Here is a 13,576-nt window from a genome sequence, read left to right as displayed (position 1 = left end):
GCCAAGTATGCTGCCCTGTGGAACACCAATGTTTATGGGTAGTGTAAGAAAAATGGAATTATTCACAGAAACATACTAGCTGGAGCCTGTCAGTAAGGTAAGACTAAAGGTATTGCAGGGAGTGACCTCTGACTCCATAATGATGTAATTTAAGAATGTTTTGGTGGTTGACAGTGTCAAAAGCGTTATGCAGGTCCACAAATAACCCAACAGGGAACTTATTTTTGTCTAGAGCTGTATGTATCAAGTTAATTATACTAATAAGTGCATCGTTAGTGCTTTTATTGAGTCTGAAACCATTTTGGCAAGAACTAAGTATATTGAGTTTGCCTAGATATGAGTAAAGCTGCTTGTAGATTAGCTTTTCAAATATTTTTGACAAGGTTGGCAGAATTGATATAGGTCTGTAATTGTTGACATCAGAGAGTTCACCACATTTGTGGACTGGGTTACTCTCGCTTTTTTTTTAGAGTATCCGGAAAGGTTTGGAATTCAAGTGATTTATTGAAAAGCAATGTAATATCAGGAGCTAGAAATCTGAAAGCTTTTTTGTAAATTAGGGATGGTATCTCATCAAGGGCGCTTGACTTAGTTTTAAGGGAAAGGATTATCTCATTAACATCAGAGGAATTAGCGGGAGCTAGGTACAGAGACTCTGGATAGTTACTTGTAAGGTAGTCTTTAATATTAATGAGGGAGGATGGAATATCATGAGCAAGGGATGTCCCAATGGAAGAAAAGAACCTATTGAACTCAGTAGCAGTGTCTGAGGCCGAAAGCACACCATCGTCATTGGATAGGAGAATTTGTTTTTATTCAAAATCTTTTTTGATCCTAATATTTGGGAGATAGTGCTCCATGTTTTCTCAATGTTGCCCTTAATTTGGGTAAATTTATTTTCGTAGTATTTTATTTTGGCTCTTCTAATTATTTTAGATAGCATTGATGAGTATTTTTTTTTTGAGATATATACAAGAGTTGTTACATTCTTGTACAGCCACTAGTACGCGTAGCGTTTCGGGCAGGTCCCTGGAATACGATCCCCTGCCGCGAAGAATCGTTTTTTCATCCAAGTACACATTTTACTGTTGCGTTAAACAGAGGCTACAGTTAAGGAATTGCGCCCAGTAAATCCTCCCCGGCCAGGATACGAACCCATGACATAGTGCTCGCGGAACGCCAGGCGAGTGTCTTACCACTACACCACGGAGACTGCAAATATAGACAGCCAGTACAGGACTCGAACCTGTGACCTCCAGTTTGTACGTTTCCCGGAGCGATACGATGCTATCTGGCATCGTATCAAATCTTTGAAAATCCTTTCGAGACGATTCCTAATCTATACTTCTTCTCAAGGTCATGTTTTTTATTAATAGATTTAAGTATACCCTTTGTAAGCCAAGGAGTGTTTAACCTTTTATTTGTAACTTGTTTCGTTAGCATTGAACAGTGGGAGTTATAAAGGTTCAGAATTTTCTGAAGAAATGTTTGCACTGCTAGGTTGATGTTCACTATGTTACCTAATTCAGCCTCCCGGTTGAAGTTAGCAGCCGCAATAAAGTTGCTTTTAGAAGTTTCATTGTGCAGCCTAAAGCTTATCTTCCTTGTATCTAGAGGTGGTTTATTAATGTTGGTTAGGAGAAATGAGGGGTAATGGTCTGTGGTCCTATCAATGATTATCCCTGAAGTGGAGAGGTTCTGTTAGTCCAGATGTGGTCAAGAGCAGAGGCAGTACTATCAGTGATTCTAGTAGGCCTAGTGATTAAGGGTATGAGGAAGCAGGAATTCATACAGTTGAGGTAACTAGCAGCAGGAGGGTTATCAGGCTCACAGAGGTCAATATTAAAGTCCCCTGCGATAATTAGATGGTTTTTGTTCAGTCTGTTATCTAGTATTAGATTTCTAAGTTTTTTTTTTTTTTTTTTTTTTTAGATATATACAAGAGTTGTTACATTCTTGTACAGCCACTAGTACGCGTAGCGTTTCGGGCAAGTCCTTGGAATACGACCCCCACGAAGAATCGTTTTTACAACCAAGTACCCATTTTACTGTTGAGTTAAACAGAGGTTACAGTTAAGGATTTGCACCCAGTAAATCCTCCCCGGCCAGGATACGAACCCATGACAAAGCGCTCGCGCCAGGTGAGTGTCTTATATATCACTATATAAACGACTAATAATGGAAAACAAACTAAATAAATAAATTATCAATCTTTTAGGGTATTTATCTGGCTAGGGTATTTACTTTCAAAGCACATGTAAACTGATTCAGTCATAAAGGATCAAATAACTCATTATAAAATCAGTAAGGGTCAGAGGGCAGATTTTTTTAGGGCATGTCTCTCCAGCCTGACATATCATTCTCCTTGTCATTATGAATACTGTTTCTCAGTTACTGCATTATACTGTGGGATAGGCTTCTAAACACACCCGACTGGTTTTCTACTAAATTGAAACTAAACATGAACTGTAACCAAATATTGGCCACGTGTAGCTAGGCCTCTTTCCCTTTTCTCTAACTCTCTTCCTTTATATTGCATTAAATGGTTATAATTGTACTGTATTTTCTACGATTTTTTTATATTGGCAAGTATCTGACAAATATAATTCATGGCAGGTATTGGAGCGGGCCTGATAGTCACCACCAGCATCTTCGTCGTCCCTGTTTACTTCACACGCCGTCTTGGCCGAGCCAACGGTATCCTTATGGCTGGCACCAGCGTCGGCCAGTTCATCGCACCTCATTTAATCATATTCCTACAGGAGAAATATGCATTCATGGGAGCCACGCTCATCCTTGGTGCCATTATGCTCAATACATGTGTGGCTGTAGCAACTTTTCATCCTGTTAAGTGGCACACTCGTCGCTGTATTTGGGAAGCTGGAAGATCTGTCTCCGGGAAGTTAATGGCTCAACAACATACCTCCAGCGTTACGTTCAAACTTATAAGTAAAAATCAAAAAGCCAAAATAATATCCCAGAATATGAGCGCGGCCAAAAGAAACTCTGGAACAATGAGCGGATTTCTCTCACGTGTTGCTCAGTCAACAATTCACAACCTACACATCCTCAAATCACTTCGTGCTTTAATCATTGCTGTCAGCAGCACACTAGTCATCAACGGGTATTTAAACTTCATTATGATGGTGCCTTTCATGATTCAAGCTATGGGCCACTCTCCCCAGGCAGAAGCTTGGTGTGTGTCTGTGTCTGGGTTATGCAGCCTCGTCACACGCCTCGCTGTCTCCACCCTCACTGAGTGTTCCTGCTTTAACATGTACGCCTGTTATGTCACCGGGATCTTCGTCATTGCTGCCTCTAGTTTAGGTGAGTTACACAGTAGTCCTTCTAGTTTTTAATATAATATAATATAATATATATATATATATATATATATATATATATATATATATATATATATATATATATATGTGTGTGTGTGTGTGTGTGTGTGTGTGTGTGTGTGTGTGTGTGTGTGTGTGTGTGTGTGTGTGTGTGTGTGTGTGTACTCACCTAGTTGTGATTGCGGGGGTTGAGCTCTTTGGTCCCGCCTCTCAACCGTCAATCAACAGGTGTACAGGTTCCTGAACCTATTGGGCTCTATCATATCTACACTTGAAACTGTGTATGGAGTCAGCCTCCACCACATCACTTCCTAATGCATTCAATTTGTTAACCACTCTGACGCTAAAAAAGTTCTTTCAAATATCTCTGTGGCTCATTTGGGCGCTCAGTTTCCACCTGTGTCCCCTAGTGCGTGTGCCCCTTGTGTTAAATAGCCTGTCGTTATCTACCCTATCAATTCCCTTGAGAATCTTGAATGTGGTGATCATGTCCCCCCCCTAACTCTTCTGTCTTCCAGCGAAGTGAGGTTTAATTCCCGTAGTCACTCCTCGTAGCTCATACCTCTCAGCTCGGGTATTAGTCTGATGGCAAACCTTTGAACCTTTTCCAGTTTAGTCTTATCCTTGACTAGATATGGACTCCATGCTGGGGCTGCATACTCCAGGATTGGCCTGACATATGTGGTATACAAAGTTCTGAATGATTCTTTACACAAGTTTCTGAATGCCGTTCGTATGTTGGCCAGCCTGGCATATGCCGCTGATGTTATCCTCTTGATATGGGCTGCAGGAGACAGGTCTGGCGTGATATCAACTCCCAAGTCTTTTTCTTTCTCTGACTCCTGAAGAATTTCCTCTCCCAGATGATACCTTGTATCTGGCCTCCTGCTCCCTACACCTATCTTCATTACTTTACATTTGGTCGGGTTAAACTCTAACAACCATTTGTTCCACCATTCCTTCAGTTTGTCTAGGTCTTCTTGAAGCCTCAAACAGTCCTCTTCTGTCTTAATCCTTCTCATAATTTTGGCATCGTCCGCAAACATTGAGAGAAATGAATCTATACCCTCCGGTTGATCATTTACATATATCAGAAACAAGATAGGATGTGTGTGTGTGTGCATTAAATAAGGCATTAAATATGCCAAAACTAGAAGACAAGAAAAAGAGGTGACATGATCACTACGTACGAAATAGTAACCAGAATTGATAAAATCGATAGGGAAGATTTTCTGAGACCTGGAACTTCAAGAACAAGAGGTCATAGATTTAAACTAGCTAAACACAGATGCCGAAGAAATATAAGCAAATTCACTTTCGCAAACAGAGTGGTAGACGGTTGGAACAAGTTAGGGGAGAAGGTGGTGGAGGCCAAGACCGTCAGTAGTTTCAAAGCGTTATATGACAAAGAGTGCTGGGAAGACGGGACACCACGAGCGTAGCTCTCATCCTGTAACTACACTTAGGTAATTACACACACACACACAAACAGGAAGAAGTCCGTAGCAGCTGTCTAACTCCCAGGTACCTATTTACTGCTAGGTAACAGCTAGGGGCATCAGGGTGAAGAGATTCTGCCCATTTGTTTTACCGGTGCTGGGGGATTGAGTTGTCCACTCTAAGACCAGGTCTAGTCTAGATGGTTGGTCACCACTCCTCCTTGCTTCCTTTCTGACATGTTGCACCAAGAAGTTCCTCTCTACTACTTCTACAAGCTTTGCTCTCCACTTTTCTTGCTACTCAGTTCTTGTTACTTAGTAGCCTCCATGTATCAAGCTTCCTTAGATCAACACCCAAACATATACTATTATTAGCTAACAGTATATATTTTAATTAAGGTAATAGTTATATACTATTATGTTAATTAATCCATTTATTGTCTATTAAATCATGTCTTGCAGCTTTCACGTATCTGACGAGCATAACGTGGCTGATGGTGACGATGGGGGTGTGGGGCTGCGGCGTGGGGGCCTTCGTCGGCTTGTACAACTTAGTCATTATCCACTACATGACAGTTGGTAACCTCCCGCCCATGTTTGGCGCCGCGAGCCTCCTCAATGGTCTGGGCTTCATCTCCCTAGGCCCGCTGCTCGGTAGGTCCTGCACCCATCCTCACAGGTTCTCCTTGGAATAATATGTTCTCAGTTACATCATATGTAATTGTAAAGTAATTTGTGGTCTAACAAAGCTCCACGTTTGTCACTGACATGGTAAATATTAGTTTTATTATATTTTATTTGTTATTTTACAATTTATACAAATTAATAAAAGGAGCTTCAAGCTTACATCCATTTTTCTCAGATCGGAAATATGATCATTTGATTTTCTCATTATATTTTATATTAAATTAAGTAATGCAGGGATTCGAACCCTCTACCTGGGTACTCCCAAGCCGCGCGCCTTACCTCTGTACCACAACATGGTATAAGTTACACAACCTGGGATTCAACTGAATCTAGGTTGTATAACTTATACCGTGTCGTGGTCCAGAGGTAAGATGCGCGGCTCGGGAGTACCCTGGTCGAGGGTTCGAATCCTCCGTATTGCTCCAATTGATTCTCTCATTGATATATCACGCTAATAGGATTTCCTTGTGTATAAAATATAAAAGCTACGAATACAGTATCAATTGATAACGTCACTAAGTTGGATCGTGAATTCGGGATACAAAGCTCCACGTTCATCACTGGCATAGTAAATAAGGGAATTCGGGATTAAGGACGGATATCCGCAGAGACTTTCTGGAGTAGCAATATATAGTGTGAAGTATACCCGCGCAATTGCTCACCAATATGCTTTCTGAGAGAAGTGGACGTGGGGGGTGGCGGGGTGGGGGCGAAGGGGAGTAAGTGATCGGGGATGTGATGAGATGTTCCAGTTTCTTAATGAGAGAGAGAGAGAGACCTCCACCTGAAGGACTGTCCTTCCCTTAAGGACACACACACACACACACACACACACACACACACACACACACACACACACACACACACACACACACACACACACACACACATAATCCGCATACATTGTTGCAGGGTTTGTGAAAGACGTGAGCGGTAGCTATGCAGTGAGCGTGTGGGTGTTGAGCAGTACCCAGTTCCTGTGCGTGGGCCTCTGGCTTCTCATGCCTTGGGCAGTCACCTGGGATAACACCAAGTGCACCAAGTCCAGTCCTTCAGGTGGTTAACTTTATCAATTATTGAATACAGATATACAATTTTATCAAATTTCCTTCAAGATTTAATATTAATAATAGTAATTTTTATTAAAGCAAAAGTACATACAACATACATAGGATATAAGAAGATCGTATGTATCATGGGTAGGGCAGGTACTATATGCCTGAAGCCACTATAATACGCAGGGCGTTTCGGACATGATATGAGAACAAATCTAAGACTTAAAACTAAATGAGATAAAAAACGATAATGAATTGAAGTAGAGGAATAGATATAAAGTGACACTTATTTCATAATGATTGGAACAGCAAACATTGCAACAGAACATACTAATTTTACAGCAGAAACAGAAAGAATATTTTTTGTTATTAAATATTTACATGGCAGATAACAGCAGTAGTAGTTTCAGTAATTAATGTTCAAAAACAGCAAAGCATAGGTTGATATTTAGGAAGTAAGGTAGGTTACATAGAGTTTATCAGGTAGTTCTTAGTTTCTCTTTTAAACTGCTTGAGGGAAGGACAGTCTTTGATGTAATTAGGGAGGTCATTCCAGAAGGACCCCTTTATTTGCAGAGCATTTATGCTTTGGCTAAGTCGAACTCTTGGAATATCGAACAGTTATTTGTTTCTGGTGAGGTGTCCAAGGGTTCTGTTACAACCCTCTAGAAAGCATTTATAAGGTCAGGATTAGCATTGCAGTTCAATGTTTTATTTATAAATAGTACACACGAGAGGATGTGTAGTGACATAATTATATATAAATATTAACTATTAATTAAAGATTTAAGAAAGGGGACCCAAATGCTGTCTGGAGCCTAAGTTTGTTATTGCTCTAATCTCTGATTTGTGTTGAGTAATTAGGAGTTGTGGATAATTTTGAGTAGTGAAACCCCAAGCACTGATACCATAGGTGAGATAAGGATAGATGAGAGAGTAATAGACCGTCACCAGGGCAGAGTGAGGTACATATTATCTGATTTTAGAAAGAATGCCAACTGTTTTACAAACTTTTTTTCTACATTTGGTATATGGGACTGGAAATTCAAGTTGTTATCAATGAGAACAACAAGGAATTTACCATCTCCTATGTTACTAATTTGGATATTGTTAATTCTCAGGGTAATTTGATCTGTGCATTTATTATCAAACAAAATATAGAAGGTTTTATCAATGTTAAGGGTAAGTTTGTTAGCAACTAGCCAAAGATGGACATATTTTTAGTTCGGTATTCACTGTGTCATTCAGAATAAGAGGGTTAGAACTAAAGGAAATGAAGGCTATGCCATCAGCAAATGTTGTGGTGCTTAATAAGCAAATTGAAAGGTATTTGGAAGGTCATTGATGTAAATAAGAAAGAGGAGAGGGCCAAGTATATTGCCCTGTGGATGGCGCATCAGTGTTATCTTGAGGTTATCTTGAGACGATTTCGGGGCTTTAGTGTCCCCGCGGCCCGGTCCTCGGCCAGGCCTCCACCCCCAGGAAGCAGCCCGTGACAACTGACTAACACCCAGGTACCTATTTTACTGCTAGGTAACAGGGAAATTGGGTGAAAGAAACTCTGCCCATTGTTTCTCGCCGGTGCCCGGGATCGAACCCGGGACCACAGGATCACAAGTCCAGCGTGCTGTCCGCTCGGCCGACCGGCTCCCTAAGCCAAAGATGGACATATTTTTAGTTCGGTATTCACTGTGTCATTCAGAATAAGAGGGTTAGGACTAAAGAAAATGAAGGCTATGCCATCAGCAATTTTTGTTAGGGTGGGAAAAATAGCGTCATTCTGAAGCCTGTCACTGAGGTAAGTCAGAGTGTACTACTTGCCGGTAGTACAGTTGGGTTCGTTCTTTACTCGCAATCCAGAATTTCGGGTTCGAATCCCAGGCGGGACAAAAATGGTTGGGCGCGTTTCCTTTCACCTAATGCGCCTGTCCACCTAGCAGTAAATAGGTACCTGGAAGCTAGTCAGCTTGTTGTGGGGTTGCATCCTGGGAAGGATCAGTAATTCGACCCTGTGGGGGGGGGACCTCGATATAATCCTAACGTGTATTGTATGTATATCCTAACTTCCTGTCCTCCGACACAATTAATTGAATTATAACTCCCCCACTCTACTATTATCTGCAGTAGTGCCACAGGGCAGCATCTTGGGACCTCTCCTATTTCATATATGAGAATTTCTATTATTCCTATTCTTATATGAGGATTTCTTTCTTTCTCACCCACGCCACCTCCAAGACAACCCCGCCTCAGGATAAAATACATACACCGATCTGGAAGAAACGCGACCTGACAGTCGACGAACGCAAATACAACTCACAATGCTTTTTGAAGACTGGAAAGCTGGGTACAAAGGTTCAACGTCCATAAGGCGTACTAGCTTGGACATGAAGGTACCTGAATACGTCATCGACAGATATTACCACCATGCATCGCTACAATCGGAACTCCTTCCAGAAGAACGCAAGAAATATCCACCAGGCCACCCTAACTACCACAGATGACCAGTGGAACACAGAATAGAGATTATATTTGACTAATTAGCTCCCCTAATTACAATTAATATATCTTCCTACAACTAATTACAATTAATATATCTTCCCAACCTGTTGATCAGTTTGGTAAATTGAGAAATTTGTACTCTAAGCCGTTGACAGCAGATCGTAATCAGTCAAACTACAAGAGTGGTTCAGTACAGACGCTCTAGATTCAACACCAGGAACATTCACCAGGAATAATTTAATACTCATTGAGTGTAGTTCCTCCTCTCAAGACGCTACAGACTCGTACCAGTCTGGCCGGACAACCAGATTTTGGCCGCATCGAGCTTCCACGCTCTCGCCCCTTATTCGAGCTACACGAACTCTTCTCGCATTCCAGCTCCACGCTCTCGTCTCGCATTCCAGCTCCACGCTCTTGTCCCGCATTCCAGCTCCATGCTCTCGTCCTACTTTCAAGCTCCACGCTCTTGTCCCGCATTCCAGCTCCATGCTCTCGTCCTACTTTCAAGCTCCACGCTCTTGTCCCGCATTCGAGCTCCATGCTCTCGTCCCGCATTGCAGCTCCACACCCTACGTTCTCACCCCGCATCCGAGCTCTCTGTACCCCTGGCCTCACTCCAGCTCTCTGCCCTGCTCCAGGCCTCGTTACAGCTATCACAACACGCCATTACATTACCAGCAACCGACTGCTGAAATAAAGCTTATATTAAATAAATATAAAAAAACATTAAATTTTTTGTTTAGATGTTTTTTTATATTTATCTATTAAAGTCTTTGCTACCGTCCAACCACTTGGGCTGGACGGTAGAGCGACGGTCTCGCTTCGTGCAGATATAAAAATATATTCGTGTTATATAAAAAAAACACATTAAATTTTGTGTTTAATGTTTTTTACATTTATTAAAGTCTTTGCTACCGTCCAACAACTTGGGCTGGACGGTAGAGCGACGGTCTCGCTTCGTGCAGGTCGACGTTCAATTCCCGACTATCCAAGTGGTAGGACACCACTCCTTTTCCCTGTCCCATCCCAAATCCTTATCCTGAACCTTTCCAAGTGCTATATAGTCGTAATGGCTTGGTGCTTTCTCCTGATGGTTCCCTTCCCTTGTCACACAAATACGTACACGTAAACGTATGTTACAATTTGTTAACCCCATGAGCACCACACTCTTTGATATCCCTAGAGTCGGACTAAATCTGTGTAAACACTCTATGCAAATAAAAGGACCCAGTCTACGAAACTTACTCCCTAATGTATTAAAAAGTTGTCCAACCTATGTTTTATTAAAAAAGTCAAGCAAAAAAAAGTTTCAAATTATATACCCTCATAGTTTCCTACCTTGTGATTCAAACTCACAATGTATCTTGCGCTACCAATCACCCAATTTGAGTACTAAAGACATGCAACATCATCAGTATAATCAATAAAATAAATTTTATGTTTAGAGTCCCGGTAGTACAGTCGGGTACGTTTTCGACGCATTGATTTTTTTTTTATTGTTGCCGCCAGAGGCGGCTAGTTTATTGTGCACCCCATACTCATCCTGTGAGCGGTAGCGCAAAAAGGATTACAGAGGGCACAAAAGGTCTTTATCAGACCTCAACGGATATTATTACATTAGCAATTTCATCTGTCCTTCACACCTTATAATTATAATGCCAGCTAGTTACAGAGAATGTTCTATTTCAAGAGCTATAAATTTACAGTTATTATACATTAACTGTAGGTCTTATTACTAATGCATAATTGTTTGAGTTATGGATATATTACAGTCATAGGGGGCGCTGTTGTTTGTTATTATTATTCTTCACAATAAGTTAAGATAATGTTTATTTAGGTAAAAGTATATACATTCAAAATGAGTTGCAAACATAATGTTGGATTTATAGATAGAGCTAGTACATACTATATATGCCTAAAGTCACTAATGCGCACAGCGTTTCGGGTAATACTTAACTTCTTAATCTCATGTCGTTTATCTACTGGAAGCGATTTAAATATGAATACAGTGCAAGGGTTTTAGGTATTTTATCCTTAGTAATAAGATGGTTTGCCATTTCATACGTGAGATTAGATTTATACGTGAATTTAGAGACAATTCTATAACCAATGTTCCAACAATGTGTAAATATTTCATTCAAAATTATCTGCTACCAGAAATTTTAGCCAAATATCCCCAGTTTACTAACTGTAGGTACTAACTAAGTGATTGTAACCTATCCACCGCTGCCCACTGGATGGGGGGCGGTGTGCAGGACAAACATATCAATTGTGACACTAGCTCTCCACATATGTCAGTTGTTTAATTTAGAAACTGTACTTGTGGTCGATCTCGAACCCATTGTTGATGTGACGACTTATATTGAATTTTGTAACTAGCTCATCAAGATTGTAACTTCCTTAGCTAAATGATAACCCTTTCCACTACTGCCCACAAGATGGGTATGGGGTGCATAATAAATAAACTAAACTAACTAACTAAACTCTCTATATTGCTAAATTTTAGTACGGTCTAAGATATAATGCTCTAGTGTGTGTCCCTGTTTTTGTCCACACACTTTGCACTTTACTTCATCTAGATCCATATACAAGCCGAACTGCCAGAGATACTTGTAGCCAAGTATTATTCGAGTTGTGAAAATGTCTGTTAGTCTGTTGATTTTGCTACTTGCCCCATACACAAGTTTTACTTCACACATTTCATTATGATAAACAATGAATCTGCTAGTTCCAGTTTGTACTGTTCTGCTTTCTTCAAATTCATTCAGGAGTTCTCGTCTAATAACACTTTTAATTGACCTATTTGATAACTCAAGATTCTGTTCAACACTGTTTTTATTTACTGCAGCCTTAGCAAGGGCGTCAATCTTATTATGATCCTGCAGGCGAATGTGAGAAGGAATCCATAACATTTTTATATTTACCACCCTTATTAAGTATGTGTCTGTCTGGCTTCGGAGACAAGCACGTTAATACATGCACAATTGAGAATTCCGGGTTCTAATTCCGGGCGGAACCGAAATGGTTGGGCATATGTCCTTTCACCTAATGGATCTGTTCACCTAGCAGTAAGTAGGTACTTGCCAACCTGTCCTCTTACAAAGAACGTCGCATTTCGATCGTATGCGTTACATAAGACCACAAATTTTCATACATGAAAATTGAAGTGGCTCGCGAAAGTGACATACTGTCCCGTTTTATGTTTTGGGCCTTCTGGTAGGTTAGGATAAGGGCATTTTAAGTTCTGTAGATGCGACTGGGGTGACGGTGTTAACCTGAGTAGAGGTACTAGGGGAAGCTCGAAGTACTGCACCTGCGGGATCCACAATAAGTCGATGGTGTTGCAGGAAATCCCATCCAATAATGGGTTGTTCCACATCCGCTATGAGGAAAGTCCAGGTAAAGCGACCCAGAGAGGCGAAATCGAGAACCAGGGTGCAGGTCCCATATGTACGGACGGACGTACTGTAGCGAGTAGATTATCCCAATAATATACTCGCTCCAAATATAGTGTTAATATTCCTGTCAACCTTTGGAGATGAATGAGGTGAGGCGTTGCCCGGGCAACACGGTGAGGTGTTGCCCGAGCAATATAAGCAGCAAGAATAGCAAACATTAACTAGTCTACTTTCACGTGTGGTCTAGAAGCAGACACTTGCGAGATACTGTACCAACGCTCAGTGCGCTTAACTCACACCAACGTATCACCTGTGTACTTCTGTATATTCGACCAAATATATATATAGTATCTTAGTGTCTGTGTTTATTTGTCACCATACTTTACGTAACAATAGAACCGTTACATTGGTGACCCCAGAGAGTTTCGACGATACCCAGCCACGATGGACTACAACATGGACTCTCACTGGACCTCCACTGCTGCTCCTTGCTGTGGACCGCAGCCACCTGTCGTGGAACGTTGCCAACACCCTCGCCACAGCTATGATTTTCATCGCGATCGTCTCTGCATTTTCATCTACTACGGCTTGCTGCTCCACGATCACTACTCACTCATCTGGCAGCTTCATCAGTAACTACATAATGTGTGATCTACAGCCTGCCCTGCAGACTCTCCGTCGCTGCCAGGGCACTGCTTGTTCTACAGGGGCGCCCACGAAAGCTGCTCTTTCGTCAGATTCATCTACACGTTCACTGCATTCTGATACTCTGCCGACCCAAGCACTTTGCGCAGTACAGGACTTACAGCTTGCGTTTCCGACTCTTCGTCGCCTCCAGGACAATTCAGCTCTAGCAGTGATTACCTCGTTGTCCTAACTACGTGCCTACATTACCTCCTAATGTCCTGGTGCCCGAGCCCATCCGCCCCGGATCTAAATGCTCCACCAGCGACCCAAGGACTCAACAATTATGCACATTCTTCTCTCCTGCTACACCGAGCTTGTCCACACACTGCCTACATCTTTTGGTGTGGGAACCGACCTGTGAGATTTATATTTATTTAATTTATATGAATTTATATTTACGTTAATTTATATACTTCGATAGCAATTTGTATAATGATAAGTGGACTGTATTTCTGCAATAATCTCAT

The 13,576-nt window shown here is 41.3% G+C and overlaps 1 protein-coding gene across 1 annotated transcript in view; it reads left to right on the top strand.

Moving 5' to 3' along the window:
• Nucleotides 1–12,777, top strand: part of LOC123774804 (monocarboxylate transporter 12-B) — a 37,912-nt gene extending 25,135 nt beyond the window's left edge. Inside the window, exons 4-7 of the mRNA XM_069310840.1 lie at nt 2,617–3,327; nt 5,246–5,437; nt 6,383–6,526; nt 8,761–12,777. Coding sequence (XP_069166941.1) covers nt 2,617–3,327; nt 5,246–5,437; nt 6,383–6,526; nt 8,761–8,780 — 1,067 coding nt within the window. The 3' untranslated portion in view covers nt 8,781–12,777. The remainder of the gene's footprint in view (nt 1–2,616; nt 3,328–5,245; nt 5,438–6,382; nt 6,527–8,760) is intronic.
• The last annotated feature ends 799 nt before the right edge of the window (nt 12,778–13,576 follow it).

The sequence above is a fragment of the Procambarus clarkii genome, chromosome 68, assembly GCF_040958095.1.
Source record: "Procambarus clarkii isolate CNS0578487 chromosome 68, FALCON_Pclarkii_2.0, whole genome shotgun sequence".
NCBI classification, from domain to species: domain Eukaryota; kingdom Metazoa; phylum Arthropoda; class Malacostraca; order Decapoda; family Cambaridae; genus Procambarus; species Procambarus clarkii.
This window is presented reverse-complemented; position numbering and strand designations above follow the sequence as displayed.